The 13,558-nt window shown below is 41.8% G+C and overlaps 1 protein-coding gene across 3 annotated transcripts in view; it reads left to right on the forward strand.

The window, feature by feature from the left end:
• The window catches only part of zswim8 (zinc finger, SWIM-type containing 8), a 179,613-nt gene that overhangs the window by 104,654 nt on the left and 61,401 nt on the right, over positions 1-13,558 (forward strand). For all 3 annotated transcript variants that reach the window (XM_019872083.1, XM_019872084.1, XM_019872085.1), the window contains exons 11-14: positions 3,142-3,273; positions 3,789-3,968; positions 5,494-5,677; positions 9,123-9,221. In XM_019872083.1, coding sequence (XP_019727642.1) covers positions 3,142-3,273; positions 3,789-3,968; positions 5,494-5,677; positions 9,123-9,221 — 595 coding nt within the window. The remainder of the gene's footprint in view (positions 1-3,141; positions 3,274-3,788; positions 3,969-5,493; positions 5,678-9,122; positions 9,222-13,558) is intronic.

Genomic DNA, 13,558 nt, shown 5'->3' on the forward strand with positions numbered 1-13,558 from the left:
AGCTGTTGTGTGACAAAATATTTTTTTCACTGTTGTTGATGGACAGTAATATTGTGTGAGAGATTATGTGTGAATAACTGCTCCAAGTGAAAAATGTTCATGTAAAATTGAAAATTGAAATTTCAGTAAATATTTGCATTTTGCACATAGAAAACTGATCCATGATTCCATGTTGATGAGAGCATTAAAACGGGAAAAAAATAGGACAAAAAATATAAAAGGATATTTAGAAACGATAAAAAATGCGTGAGTAATCACGATTAATTATGAGTTAATTATGACGTTGCGTTTTTAATCACGATTAAATATTTTCATCGTTTGACAGCTCTAATATATATATATATAGACTTACAGTATTGATATGGATTGACGTCCTCTTTGCAACTCTAAGACGATGCACTGTGTAATCTACGATCAGTTTGACCAAATAATCTACCACACGTTACTACATTACTGCAGCTTGTGACAAATGGCTTATTCACAAAGTTACCATGTCTACAACTAGTAAATTGTAGAATAACTAAGGCTGTTTCATAATATTTTTCATAGTTATTAGCCTTTAGATGAAATGACCAACTTCAAGGACTTGCCTCAGAATCGTGCCTCCTGTCGTATTTCTCTTTCGTGTTTTGTGCATACATCACGTCAGTTTGGTAATACACCCTTCTTTGGATGATTCGAAAGAAAAATCCGACTGGCATTCCCATTTCTTAAATGTGGTCACGAATACATTTTTCGGTGTTTTTTACGTCGCCATCTCTATTCATCATCTACGCGCTTTCTCAGCATGCAGACTAAAATAGCAACCCACATGTGCACATAATGTTTCCTGGTCCGCCCCACCAATAGAAGAAAAACACTCACACGCCACACCACAAACACACATACGGGCACAGTGAAATCACGTTGATCACACGGGAGATATTCCATTGCGTACAGTCAACTAGTGTGCTGTGATTTTTATGGGAAACGATTTTTGGGTACCGTACCAATGAACCCACGGAAACGACACACTACTGGAAACGATTGTTACCGTGAAATTCTCAGGCCTGTAATTATTGCATTTCACTTTATTTGGCACATTGCAAACGTGTAGAGCAGGGGTGTTAAACTCATTTCACATTGTGGGCCACGTCCGGCCTCGGGAGATGTCAAGTGGGCCGGACCATTAAAAATTATACCATACTCTGCTATAAATAACCAAAATAATATGTCTTTCCTTTGTTTAGGTCTAAAGAAGCACAAGACCACTCGGAAAATGTTGAAATCTAATGAACATTTATTTTACAACACATTTCATGAAGCACCTAAGATTTCCTTAGACAAATGTGCAATTTACTTTTATCATTCACATATATGCATTGCAACTGATCCCACTGACTGTACAAAGGCACAAAACCTTAACAAGTAATTGGTATTGAAAAATATAGTAATGCACTTTTAAGATTAAATGAGATTTATAAAGAAAGTAATTTTTAAACCATTTACACGAGCATATAAAATCTAAATGTAATCCCTGCCTACAGCTTACAAACTAAGGAGAGTGCTATAATATGTGTAAAGAATAAAGTATTCACGTCCTTGATAGCGTCTGCTGTGTTTGGTCTGTCTCAGTGATAGACTGAAGCTGCTGTTGTCTTCTTCTCTGATCAAAACAATGTTGTCTTTTCCTCTGATCAAAACAGTGTGTCTCCCTAGCGGATATTCAATGAATTGCACCTTATTAAAAATATTTATTCCGTGTCGTTTGTGCATTTTTTTCACTTTTAAATTATCCTGTGGGCCTGATCAAACCTCCTTGTGGGCCAGTTCCGGCCCGCGGGCCGTATGTTTGACACCCCTGGTGTAGAGGTTGCAGTTGTCTCATTGTGGGATTGTCCTTCCCCCAGCAATGCCAGGTTGAGATGAAAGGGGATATCCCGGAGTGATGCCGTCTAGAGAGGAAGCCATTTTGAGGTGTTTTGGTGGTCTCGAAGCCTGGAAATTTTGCTCCATGGGTTGATGGATGTTCATGGTGTCTGAAAAAAATGGTTGAATCAACATAGAATTTAAAAAGTTGCATGGATTTTCAGTATGTGGAGGTCTTGTGTGACGGTTGTGTGGCTGTCGGGTTCTTCGCTACACTATGCTCAAGAACAGATAATTTATGCATATGCTCAGGTATGCTCAGATGAGGGATTAATTCTCATGCGTTTATGTCTGTTACCAACCAAAGATAAATAGTAGTTAACAGCAAATGCAAATTAATATTATTTGTATCGCCCTTACTCAGGAAAGAGTCTCAAACGACTTCATAGTTGGAGTGTGTAGAGGGCAAGGCCATACTGGTCAATGTAAATGTATTGGGTGCACATTGATTGGCTGATCAATAATACATCAGTGTGCATGTTCAATGGGCATCCTGCTGGGATAGTGAGGCAAGGTTTGACTACTTTGAGGAAGGTCCATCGACTCCGCCCCAAATATCAAAATATTTAGCGTTAGCAGATTCCATCTTGAGTTGTAAAATTGTGTACTTTCGCATATTATTATGACACACTGGCGGCACAGGGTTGATCCCCAAGTTGGGCAGTCATCGTAAAAATAAAAATGCCACTGGTTAGACATGTCCATCACTGATCGTGAAATTAATCCGAATGAAAATCTGATGATGTTCAAAAATGGTTCACAACCGCCCCCTACTAACCCCACATCCATCACCCCCATTGACCCCACTTGCCCAAAAAAAAAGAGTAAGTGAAAACTCTAAATCCCCACGCATGGAAAAAGAAGAGATGTTGAGAAGGGATTCCAGGTGAGGGTCTAAACGTGTGAAAACTCACTAAACCTGTAACACATTTCAGGCCTGGCAAAAAAATATGTAATATCCATGAAAGAGGTTTATCGTGCCAAATTCCAATTCCAATGTGCCAATACCCCCACGTCCCAGTATCCGAATGTGCCAATACTCCAATATGGCCGAGGCTGGGAACAGAATAATAATAACAGTATTTCCATTCATTTCAATCATAAAATTTGGTTTGAGACATAAGTGATTTGAATTACAGCGTGGCCACGGAACAAATTAAACTTGTATTTTATGGTAACACAGGGCATGGTATGCTTTGAATAGTATGACCCCAAATGCTGTTGTTTGAATAGGTGCTGTTTGCATGTGCTGAGGCTCTACATGCTCATGGATACAATAATGAAGCATGTCAACTGGCTGTGGATTTAGCAAAGGAACTTCTGGCGAACCCTCCTGACCTTAAAGTGGAACAGCCACAGACGAAGGTAAGTCCTGTTTCCACCCACATTCCAAAAACTTGCATGGCAGGCTGATTGAACACTCTAAATTGTCCCGAGGCATGAGTGTGAGCGCTAATGATTGTATGTGCTAATGTGTGCCCTGTTATTGGCTGGCAACCAGTTCAGGGTGTCCCCCGCCTACTGCCCGAATATAGCTGGGATAGCCCCCAGCACGCCTGCGACCCTCATGAGTGTAAGTGGTTCTGAAAATTGATGGATGAATACTTCACATCGGGAGGTGCCATTCAAATTTGTGATCTTAGTCACAAACCTGAATGTATTTTGTTGAGATTGTATGAGTTAGAGTAGACAACACAAAACAGCATATAATTGTGAAGTATAACAATCATGATCCATAGTTTAAAAAATATATTTCTACTCTATCTATATACAGTACCTGTTCATGTGCATTAATGTATTTATAATTATGTCTACTATAGGTGCGTGTTCTCGTACATGTATCATTTCACGTCTGCATATTTGCCTTTTTGTTTGTTTAGGCAAAGAAGAATAAAGTGTCGACTGGCCATCAGACACAGGTGGCCACCAACACATTGTCAAAAGCAGCCTTCCTCATCACTGTCCTCAGTGATCGACTGGAGCTCCATAATCTGGCCTTCAACACCGGCATGTTTTCCTTGGAACTCCAGAGACCACCAGCATCTACCAAAGCTTTAGAGGTTCGACGCTCAGCCATTTGATTAAATCACTTTTTATTCTTAAGTATGATGGTAAATTAAATGCGTTTTCAGCATATCAGTCTAAATAGCGTGTAGCAGAGATCTGTAGATTACATAAATTAGCATCTTCTGTTTTTATCTTCTTTTACAAGGTCCCTAGTAACAGAGATGGGCACTTGACCCTATTTTGCCGGTCCGTCTTCTGCAACCTGGGCATCCTTCCGTCACCATCCCTCCTTCCTTATTCATATAATAATTGGTCCTCCGTCCTCATCCTTTTAAAGCATTTCATCCTTAAACCTCACCATCTCCCTTTCTCGCCAAAAAACATCTTTGCATGACACCATGAAAGAGAAGCAAACAGTAGAAGTTTCATAATTCATGAACATTTAAAGTGAATTAGCTGTGTTCGGCCCCCTGCTGCGTCTCCTCCTCAAAGTGCCTCTTGCAGGTGGAGTATCCCTATGGGGACATGTTCCCCTTGAGGAAGACCAGCTTGTCAAACCTCTTTGGTCAATGATGTCACACTGTTGAAAAAAAAAAACCTCTCCACAGCAGCAGAGTTAGAGAGTGAGGTGTTGTATTTCATAAATATGTCCACCCACACCAGTCTGTGTTCCTCTGGCACTTTCCCAATTCAGTGTGCACGGTTGGGTGACCAGTGATGCATTTTAAGTAATCCAAGGAAATGTTTGGCCTTATAGTCCATTTCGCCCAAGTGGGTTGAAATGAACTTTTGGCTGCCTCGTGTCGGCGTTGAAAAAGTACACAGTACATCACACCCATGTGCACAAATAAGCAGACGGAACTGAATAGATTAAAACACGGACATGAAATTAAAATAAAATAAATCTCATCTTCAAATCCATAAAATATTCAGGTCATTACTTATCATGAATTTTGAAATCGGATTTACCGTGTCAAAGGAGAGTTTGAGTTCGTTCAAAGAGGTGCTCTCAGGGAGTTGGACGTTATCCTCCCCTCTCAAATTTATGAGGGAAGAGTTCTTCGTCTTTGTGAAGAAGGTTGTGCAGTCCAGCTCTCGTCCGTCTACCTCAGGCAACCTACTTGAGGTCCCATCTGGGGTGCAAAATTGTCTTGTCCAGGGAAACCAAGACAACGAAAGTCTGTAAAATGTTGAGATTTATTTCAGCTACCAAAAATATGGAGAAACACCATTGACAGATCTGTGACGGAGCCTTCCCGAGCAGTGGGGTGCTCCATTTTTATCGCATTTTTCTCTTCTTGGGAGGGGTTAAAGTCAGACCACACAGGACAATCACTACTTTGGACAGCTCCACTTTCAGATAACAGGATGAAGTTGCATGAGTAAGGAACTTTGCCTATCTGCACTGAACATGGTCAGCACTCACAATGGTACAGTTAGTTATAAAATGCATTTTAGCACTGTTAAATGTCAAATTCCCATTAGAAGTGTTAATGCTCAAGAAATTGGTTCCACACAACAACATAAAAATGAGGCCTGATGATATGCAGAACATGACTGACTGTGTGAATTAACCAGGTGAAGCTGGCTTACCAAGAGTCAGATATTGTGGCTCTGTTGAAGAAACTTCCGATGGGTCTCGTGGAAATGTCTGTCATCAGAGAGAGGGCTCAGCAGCTCAGAGATGGAAACTACTGTGGTTACAGACCTGTCCTTCCTCTCATGTTGGCCAGCTTTATTTTTGATGTCCTCTGTGCCCCAGGTAAGAACAAAATCCAACTCAATCTTTGTGTTTATGTATTTGAAGGGCTTTTCAGGTGTTCTGAAGAAAAGCTGCATTGTTTATACAGTATATTTATTTTCCTTTGACATAAATTTAGCAACAAATTCAAACCATACATCAAGATCTTCACATTCTGGCTTGTTATTTTCCATCTATCCATCTTCTTCCATTAGTCCGGGGTCAGGACACAGTGGCAGCAGTTTAAGCAAAGAAGTCCTGGCCTTGTCCAGCTCTTCTGTGAGGATCCCGAGGAATTTCCATTGTCTCTTCATATGATGTCTTCCCGTTGGAACATGTAGGGAACACCCAGGGACTATGTCTCAGAGGCATGCGGATCAGATACCCACTTGACCTCATGTAGTTCCCCTCAATTAAAAGGAGCAATGGCTTGACTCTGATCCCTTTCTGGATTACTCTGCTATCTCTAGGGCCCGACACCCTTCTGAGGAAATTCATTTTGACCGCTTATATCCTTGATCTTTGTCTTTTGGTCATGAATACAACTTAAGACCATAGGTGAGGGTGGAACCTAGATTGACCAGTAAACAGAGTTTTGCCTCTCAGCCCATCTTCTTGTTTATCCACGGACACAGAATATTTGCATCTCTGCAGACTGTCCCGATCTGCCTGTCAATCTATGGCTGCATCCTTCTCTCACTTCTGAACAAAACCCCCAAATACTTGGACTTCTCCACCTGGCGCAAGATCTCATTCCCGACCTGGGGAAGCAGTGCCACTCTTTTCTGAAGTCACCAAACCATACACCCCCAGCACCTTGACTGTGCTGAGAAAATTCTGTCCATAAAAGAAATAAGCTAAATTAGTGCCAAAAAGCACCCTTGGCCAAGTCCAACATATTGCCGGCAATGCGGACTAAACTCTTATCACGATTCGGACAAACCGAATAATGTCTTGGATCCCAAAAATTGTCGACTCCACACAAGGACTCCATCACTATTGATACCTCCACTGTATCCCCCTCCCTTCAGGTCAAGAGCCTGGGTGTCATCCTCGATAGCTCACTATCGTTCCACTCTCATATCAATAACATAACCCGGTCCGCGTATTTCCACCTACGCAATATCAACCGTCTCCGTCCCTCTCTCACCCCTCACTCCACTGCCATCCTTGTCCACAGTCTCGTCACCTCCCGTATTGACTATTGCAACTCACTTCTCTTCGGTGTCCACAACAAATTCCTCCATAAACTTCAATTGGTCCAGAATTCTTCGGCCCGTATCATCACTGGAACCCCTTCCTTCCATCACATCACCCCCATCCTCCAACAGCTGCACTGGCTCCCTGTCAAACTGAGGATCAACTTCAAAATACTCCTCTTCACATTCAAAGCCATTCATAACCTTGCCCCCCCCTATCTGTCGGACCTTCTTCAAATTTCTGTTCCGTCTCGCTCCCTTAGGTCCTCGGCCTCCCTCCACCTCTGTGTACCCTCTGCCCGTCTCAGCACGATGGGGTGCAGAGCTTTCAGCCGCTTGGGTATTTTGAAAGGCGCTTATAAATAGAATGTATTATTATTATTATTATTATTATAATAACAAAAAGGTTTAATGTACAAAAATTGCACCGACAAAGTAGGAACATAAAGCGCTCATCAAAACAAGGACCAGGGAGCACAAAAACTAAACGATAACCCAAAAGCGCTTGCACTAAAGCCAAGGAAGAAAAACAAACCCGAGACTACAAACGAAAAACAACGTATCAAATACACGCAGCAAAAGCCAATTCACTAAAACAAAAACAATATTTACAAAACCAATGGTACCGAGAGATCAATAGCGAATACGACGAGGTCTATAGCAAAGGTCTATGAGCAAGGAAAGCAGCAAGACAAACCAATACTCCGACAACCAGCAGACAGTTTGTGGGTCCTTAAATACAGAGTTCCTGAAATTGCGTGATTGGCAGCAGGTTTGCAACCAGCAAGTCTGCTCAGTCTGCCACCTGCTGGCCAGGCCAAAAACAGGAACATGACACTGACAATGGCCATCGAGGGGCAAACGTCCTGTATCAAGGCGTTGGATACCATACTTCTGAAGCACCCTCGACAGAACTGCCCGAGGGACACAGTCGAACGGCTTCTCGAAGTTCCCAAAAAACACGCCTAAATTGACGAACTACCATGTACTCTTGGGGACCGTGCAGAGGGTGTAGAGCTGGTCTACTGATCCATGGCCAGAACGAAAGCCACACTGCCCTTACTGATTCTGAGATTCTACTTCCCAACCGGCCCTCCTCTCCAGCATGCCTGAATAGCCTTGAGTAAGGAGGCTGAGGAGTGTGATTGCCTTGGAGTTGGAACAGGCACGAGATGGACCACCACCTTGGTCTACCAATCCAGAGGCACTGTCCCTGATGTCCACACGATGTTGGAGAGGCGTGTTAACCAGGACAGCCCCACAACATTCAGAGCCTTCAAGAACTCCGGGCAGATCTCATCCATGACCGTCACCTTGATACAAAGGATCTTTTAATCCACCTCAGTAACTTCAACTCAAGCAATAGGAGAGCCCAAAATAAAGTCCTTAGCATCTGCTTCTTCAGTGGAAATTGTGTAAGTGGAATTGAAAAATGCATCTTAGTATTTTCCCCACCATCTCAGGATGTCCTGAGTTGAGGTCAGTAGCATGCCATCTCCACTATATCTTAACTCATTTCATCCCAACCCCCTTTTCACTGGAGCAAATTTCTCAATCCCAGCCATTTTGCTGGATTTTGACAGATCTTGCAAGGCCCACGGATCATTGTGTTCTGTTGTGTTATACACATGCAGCCAACCAAAAGAAAGCTATTTTTTCAACTAAAAAAAATGTGTTTCTATCTTTTTGCATCTTTTGCAATCAGTATTAGAATAGCTAAACTTAATCAGATTTCCATTTTCTGAGGGAAAAAAACTAAATCTTGTTTGTTTCTGAGGGTTTCTCTCTTCAGTCTCTCTCTTCAGGAGGTATAATGTTTGTTGGTTTAAGGTCCAGTGATTGACTTGGCCAGTCTAAAACCTTTTACTTGTCCCCCTGATGAAGTTCTTTGTTGTGTTGGCATTATGTTTTGGGTTTATTACATTGTTGTTGAATGATGAAGCTTCTCTAGATTCACTCGGTGAGTGTGTGTGACTCGGTTTCATTTTGTGCTGTGATCCAATCAATTTGGGATTGGTTGTGCCACGAAGTGTGTGGCAGATTTATGAGAAATTGGATCTAGAATGACCCGTTTTGTCATGTTTTCAGAAAGAATATAATACATTTGACTTCATCCTTAATAAAGGGCCAGGTGACTGTCACCATTTCAACAATTGCACTGTGCATATTTTTAGCATGTCCCTTTTCATTGATTATTCAGTTACACTCACTCAGGATATTCTGAATAGCTCGTGTGCAGCATTTCTGTTCCCCTTTTTCCTTTGCAGTTGTGTCTCCAACTGGCTCCGGCCCACCCAGTCGCAAGCACAGCAGTGAGATGCTGGGTGATGAAGAGCTTGGCTTTGGTGCAGCTGTTTCAGCACTAGGTAATTAAACAATTAAGTGTGTGTGTCTGTGCCTGTGTGCGTGTGCATTTGTGTTTATATATAGATGGTTCTAAAACAGTGTGATCCAGGAGTGTGACATGAGAGGCCAAAAGTAAATTTGTTCAAAAACATGTTGAGATGATTTATGCTTTAAATCACAACTTCCTGCAGTGTGTTCACCTACCCCTTTGTTCGCAAGAGATTGTTGAATTGTGTGGGCTACTACATTGTACAGTGATCCCTCGCTGTATCATACGTCATTTATCGCGGCTTCACTACATCACATCCCCCCCCCCCACCCCCAAATTACTGTATTTAGAAAAAAATGCCAAATCACTGAGAGGTTTTGTACATGGCTGTACGCATGATTGGTTCCCGGCGCGACCAATGACAGCATGAGTGGATTTATCCCGGGAGCTGATTGGCTGTGCATCTTTGCAGCCCCACCCAGCATCTTCCCTTGTGTCCCGTCACGTGGTTGACTCTCTGATCAGTGTCTAGTCACGCTGTCTACTCTGATCAGTGTCTCGTCAGCTGTGGACTCTCTGATCAGTTTCTCGTCATGCTGTTGTGTTTGCTACATGCGTGGCAGGGAGAAAGAGAGGGAGAGGGAGGGAGGGAGGGAGACAGATATAGAGAGAAAGAGAGAGAGCGCGAGAGCACATGCTAGAGCTAGAGCGAGAGCGTGCGTGAGAGCGAAAGTAAAAGTGAGCGTGAGTGCGAGCGAGCAATCAACAGAGAAAGAGAGGGGGTGAAAAAAGCAGCAGTATCTCTTCACCTCCTCCTCTTCACTACCAATTAATTGTGTGATCATAAACACATCGGCTGCGTGGTGACAGCTGGCCAGCAGCTAGCTGGAGGCTAACGGCGGCCACACTGTCAGAGTGGCGTAAAGTGAGCGTAACAAGTCTCTTTGCCTCTCTCAGAAGGCAATGTTGATGAATGTTAATTACTGTATATGGTTTTATAATTAAAGATTTAAGTAAATACGTGTACTGCTGTAGTCTTTGTCTCAAATATGGAAAGTATAAATACTGTTTACGTGTTTTAAACATGCTGGTACCCACTTAAACTTACACAAAAATTCCTCGGTGGGGAGCCAAAGCTCCATCGCAGTTTTTCACTTAGCACCACAGTGTCCCGGTCCCCATTAACCGTGATAAGTGAGGGAACACTGTATCATATCGCAGCACTTGATACCTGAGCACCATGCACTGAGCAGTCAAGTAAAAAAGAACAGCTTTTCAACCTTCATATAAAGATATTCAGTTAGAAAACTGGTACAGATGACCAAATGTACGTTGAAAAGCGCCTCAGGATAATCCTGAGTAGCGCTAGACTCGCGCATGGGAGGCTCCTAAGTCCTCCGAATTTAGGAGCCTCCCATGCGTCTCACGCACAAGAATACACTAAAGCAGTGGTGTCAAACATACGACCCGCGGGCCGGAACCGGCCCCCAAGGAGGTTCGATCAGGCCCGCAGAAAATTTTAAAAGTGAAAAAATGCATAAAAGACACGGAATGAATATTTTTAATAAGATGCAATTCATGGAGTATCCGCTAGGGGACACACTGTCTTGACTGGAGAAGAAGACAACATTGTTTTGATCAGAGAAATAGACAACAGCAGCCTTAGTCTGTCACTGAGACAGACCCAACACAGCAGACGCTATCAAGGACATATGACTACTTTATTCTTTACACATTTAATAGCACTCTCCTTAGTTTGTAGCCAGGGATTAAATTTAGATTTTATATCCACATTTGTAAATGGTTTAAAAATTACTTTCTTTATTAATCTTGTTTCATCTTAAAGTGCATTACTATATTTTTCAATACTGATTGTTAAAATTTTGTGCCTTTGTACAATCAGTGGGATCAGTTGCAATGCATATATGTGAATGATAGAAGTTAATTGCACATTTGTCTCAGGAAATCTAAGGTGCTTCATAAAATGTTTCATAAAAAAATATGTTCATTAAATTTCAACATTTTCCTAATGTTCTTGTGCTTCTTTAGACCAAAACAAAGGAAAGACATGATATTTTGGTTATTTATTGCAGGTATGGGTATAATTTTAATGGTCCGGCCCACTTGAAATCTACCGAGGCCATATGTGGCCCACAATGTGAAATGAGTTTGACACCTCTGCACTAAAGAAATAGTATGTGCAACTTGGGTGAAATAATTTATTGATCTATTTTATTTCACGTGCATGACCAATAAAAAGGACCTAATGCTTAATATGTATCTTAGTTGATTTTGAAATGTTTTGTAAAAAAATGTTAACATCTATTTTGCAGCAAACTCATTGAACTTCCAGTTCAACATACTGAAGTTATTCAAGAGGAAATATGTACCCTGTAGTACATTACAGAGTACAGAGAAAACAGCGCTAGATAAATGTAAAATTATTTGAGTAATTCATCACAATCAATAGTTAGACTTAAATCCATTTAAATAATATTTCATGATACGAACTGAAAATTTTAGCTTCAAGTATTTATCAAGGCAATTTTTTTTGGGTTGTTTTCGCTGAAACAAATTAAGTTGGATTAATTACAAACTAATACAACCCAGCCGCTGGGGGGCAGTGCCCTCCCCTGGGGGTGCACTGTTCCCCAGTGCCGGTCCCAAGCCCGGAGAAATGGGGAGGGTTGCGTCAGGAATGGCATCCGGCGTAAAACTTTTGCCAAGACGACCATGCGAGTTGGTAGGACGGTTTACAGGGGCGGATGGTAATTACTGACTCGCTGTGGCGACCCCTGAATAGGGATGTGCCGAAAGGAGAAGAAGAAGAAGAATTACAAACTAATACAAGAGCTGCAAGCAGCTTTAAATGGCACTGGCAGCCCTGGCAACATTGAGGTACTGGTATGTTGTATTACTGGCACAATTCAACTGGGATTTTAGAAAATGAAGTACTGTACATCAGATTAAAAGCTATTTTGATCAAATAAGACCTAGCTAAATGAGACAATATTTGAAGAAAATTAAGAATGGCTGACTTCCTATTATGGTTTGAATATGGCTGCAGGGACTTTTTTTAGGTCTTGTGTTGTTACATGCGCCTCCAACTTTTGGTTGATCTTTGTGAAATGTTCAACCGGGGCTGTTTTGTGAAAGATTTGTAGAGGGTGCAGCCAAGCCATTTTTTTAACTGCAAAATGAACTCATAAAATAATGATTAACTGTCCAAGCTTGATGTGTGTGTTTAATGTTTTCATGAATGTTAAGAATGCCAAAATCAGCAGATTTTTTTCTTGTCAAACAGCACGTCACCATAGAAACAGTGTTCAGCAAACTGAAAAGCTTTGCTTTTCCTGGTCATCTTAGATAAAACACCTACAGTTTCAAGACAATCAGGTGAAACCTCTGAGGACTTTTTAAAAATGTGACCTCTATAAAAGACCAAAGTGGGTCTAAACGTGAAATAAAATTAAAAATGCAGACTTCCTGTTAGCTTGAGCATGATGGCTCTGGGAGAGTCTTATGTTGTTCTTGGGCTGTTACATAAAACTCCCAAATGTTGTCGATCTTTGTCACATGTACAACCAGGGCTGCTTTGCTAAAAAATTGTAAGAGGCGTTGTTGAGCCATTTTTAAAAATATTGATGGTGTTGCTCGGCTTGGTGTATTTGCAAAGCCTTATTGTATTGCTGCAGTATATCTGCAATATTGTAAGAAGTTAAATCTGGGAATTGATTGCAAAGGGAAGAAAAAAATGGACTCTACAATCCAAGTGGATCAACGTTTCATTGTCTGGATGGACTACACTTTCTGATAACCACTCTCCTCAACTCAACTCAACTCAACTGTATTTATAGAGCACTTTCAAACAGCCATCGCTGCATACAAAGTGCTGTACATGGAGCAATTCAACATATACAACAAACAGTAAAGCAAATCGGTAATAAAGATGGTAGAAAGCACCGAACAGCAAAACCAAGAAAAAATCCAAGTCATGCTGAGTCAAATGCCAAAGAATACAAGTGAGTTTTGAGGCACGTTTTGAAGATGGGCAGCAAGGAAGCTTGCCGAATGTTCAGTGGGAGGTCATTCCAGAGTGAGGGACCAGCAACAGAAAAGGCTCGATCCTCTCTGAGCCTCCGTTTAGTTCTTGGTACTTCTAATAATGTCTGGTCCGCAGACCTGAGGCGCCGGGCAGGTGTGTAGGGGCGGATGAGCTCAGGGCGCGAGGTCATTTAGAGATTTGAAAACAAATAAGAGGATCTTGAAAATAACTCTAAAATGTATGGGGAGCCAGTGAAGGGATGCCAGAGTAGGAGTTATGTGCTCCCTCTTACGAGTACCAGTCAAGAGGCGAGCAGCGGCATT

Source organism: Hippocampus comes, unplaced genomic scaffold (genome assembly GCF_001891065.2).
Source record: "Hippocampus comes isolate QL1 unplaced genomic scaffold, H_comes_QL1_v1.1 scaffold269, whole genome shotgun sequence".
NCBI classification, from domain to species: domain Eukaryota; kingdom Metazoa; phylum Chordata; class Actinopteri; order Syngnathiformes; family Syngnathidae; genus Hippocampus; species Hippocampus comes.